At 67.9% G+C, this 302-nt stretch overlaps 1 protein-coding gene across 1 annotated transcript in view; it reads left to right on the forward strand.

The window, feature by feature from the left end:
- The window catches only part of LOC104130609 (lysyl oxidase homolog 4-like), a 3,458-nt gene that overhangs the window by 1,298 nt on the left and 1,858 nt on the right, over positions 1-302 (forward strand). The window contains 1 exon segment of the mRNA XM_035899229.1: positions 11-165. Coding sequence (XP_035755122.1) covers positions 11-165 — 155 coding nt within the window.

A 302-nucleotide genomic window follows, 5' to 3' on the forward strand; every position in this document is an offset into this window, starting at 1 on the left:
TCTGCTTCAGGTCTGGGACCCATCCACATGAGCAAGGTGCGGTGCACCGGCCACGAGCGCTCTCTGGGTGAGTGCCGCTTCCAGGATGCCGAGCAGAGTGGGTGCCGGCACGAGGCCGATGCCGCCGTCCGCTGCCACATGCCCCACATGGACTTCCAGAGCCAGGTGAGCCCCTGCCTCCTCCCCGGAGCCTGTGGAGCCCCAGCCCCATGGCACAGAGCTTGGGGGGCAGGGACTGTGCATGGTGTGGATGCTCAGAACAGCCCTGGGGTGGCCCAGGGGATGGTGGGGAGGCAGAGGAG

The sequence above is a fragment of the Egretta garzetta genome, unplaced genomic scaffold (genome assembly GCF_000687185.1).
Source record: "Egretta garzetta isolate BGI_Z169 unplaced genomic scaffold, ASM68718v1 scaffold998, whole genome shotgun sequence".
NCBI classification, from domain to species: domain Eukaryota; kingdom Metazoa; phylum Chordata; class Aves; order Pelecaniformes; family Ardeidae; genus Egretta; species Egretta garzetta.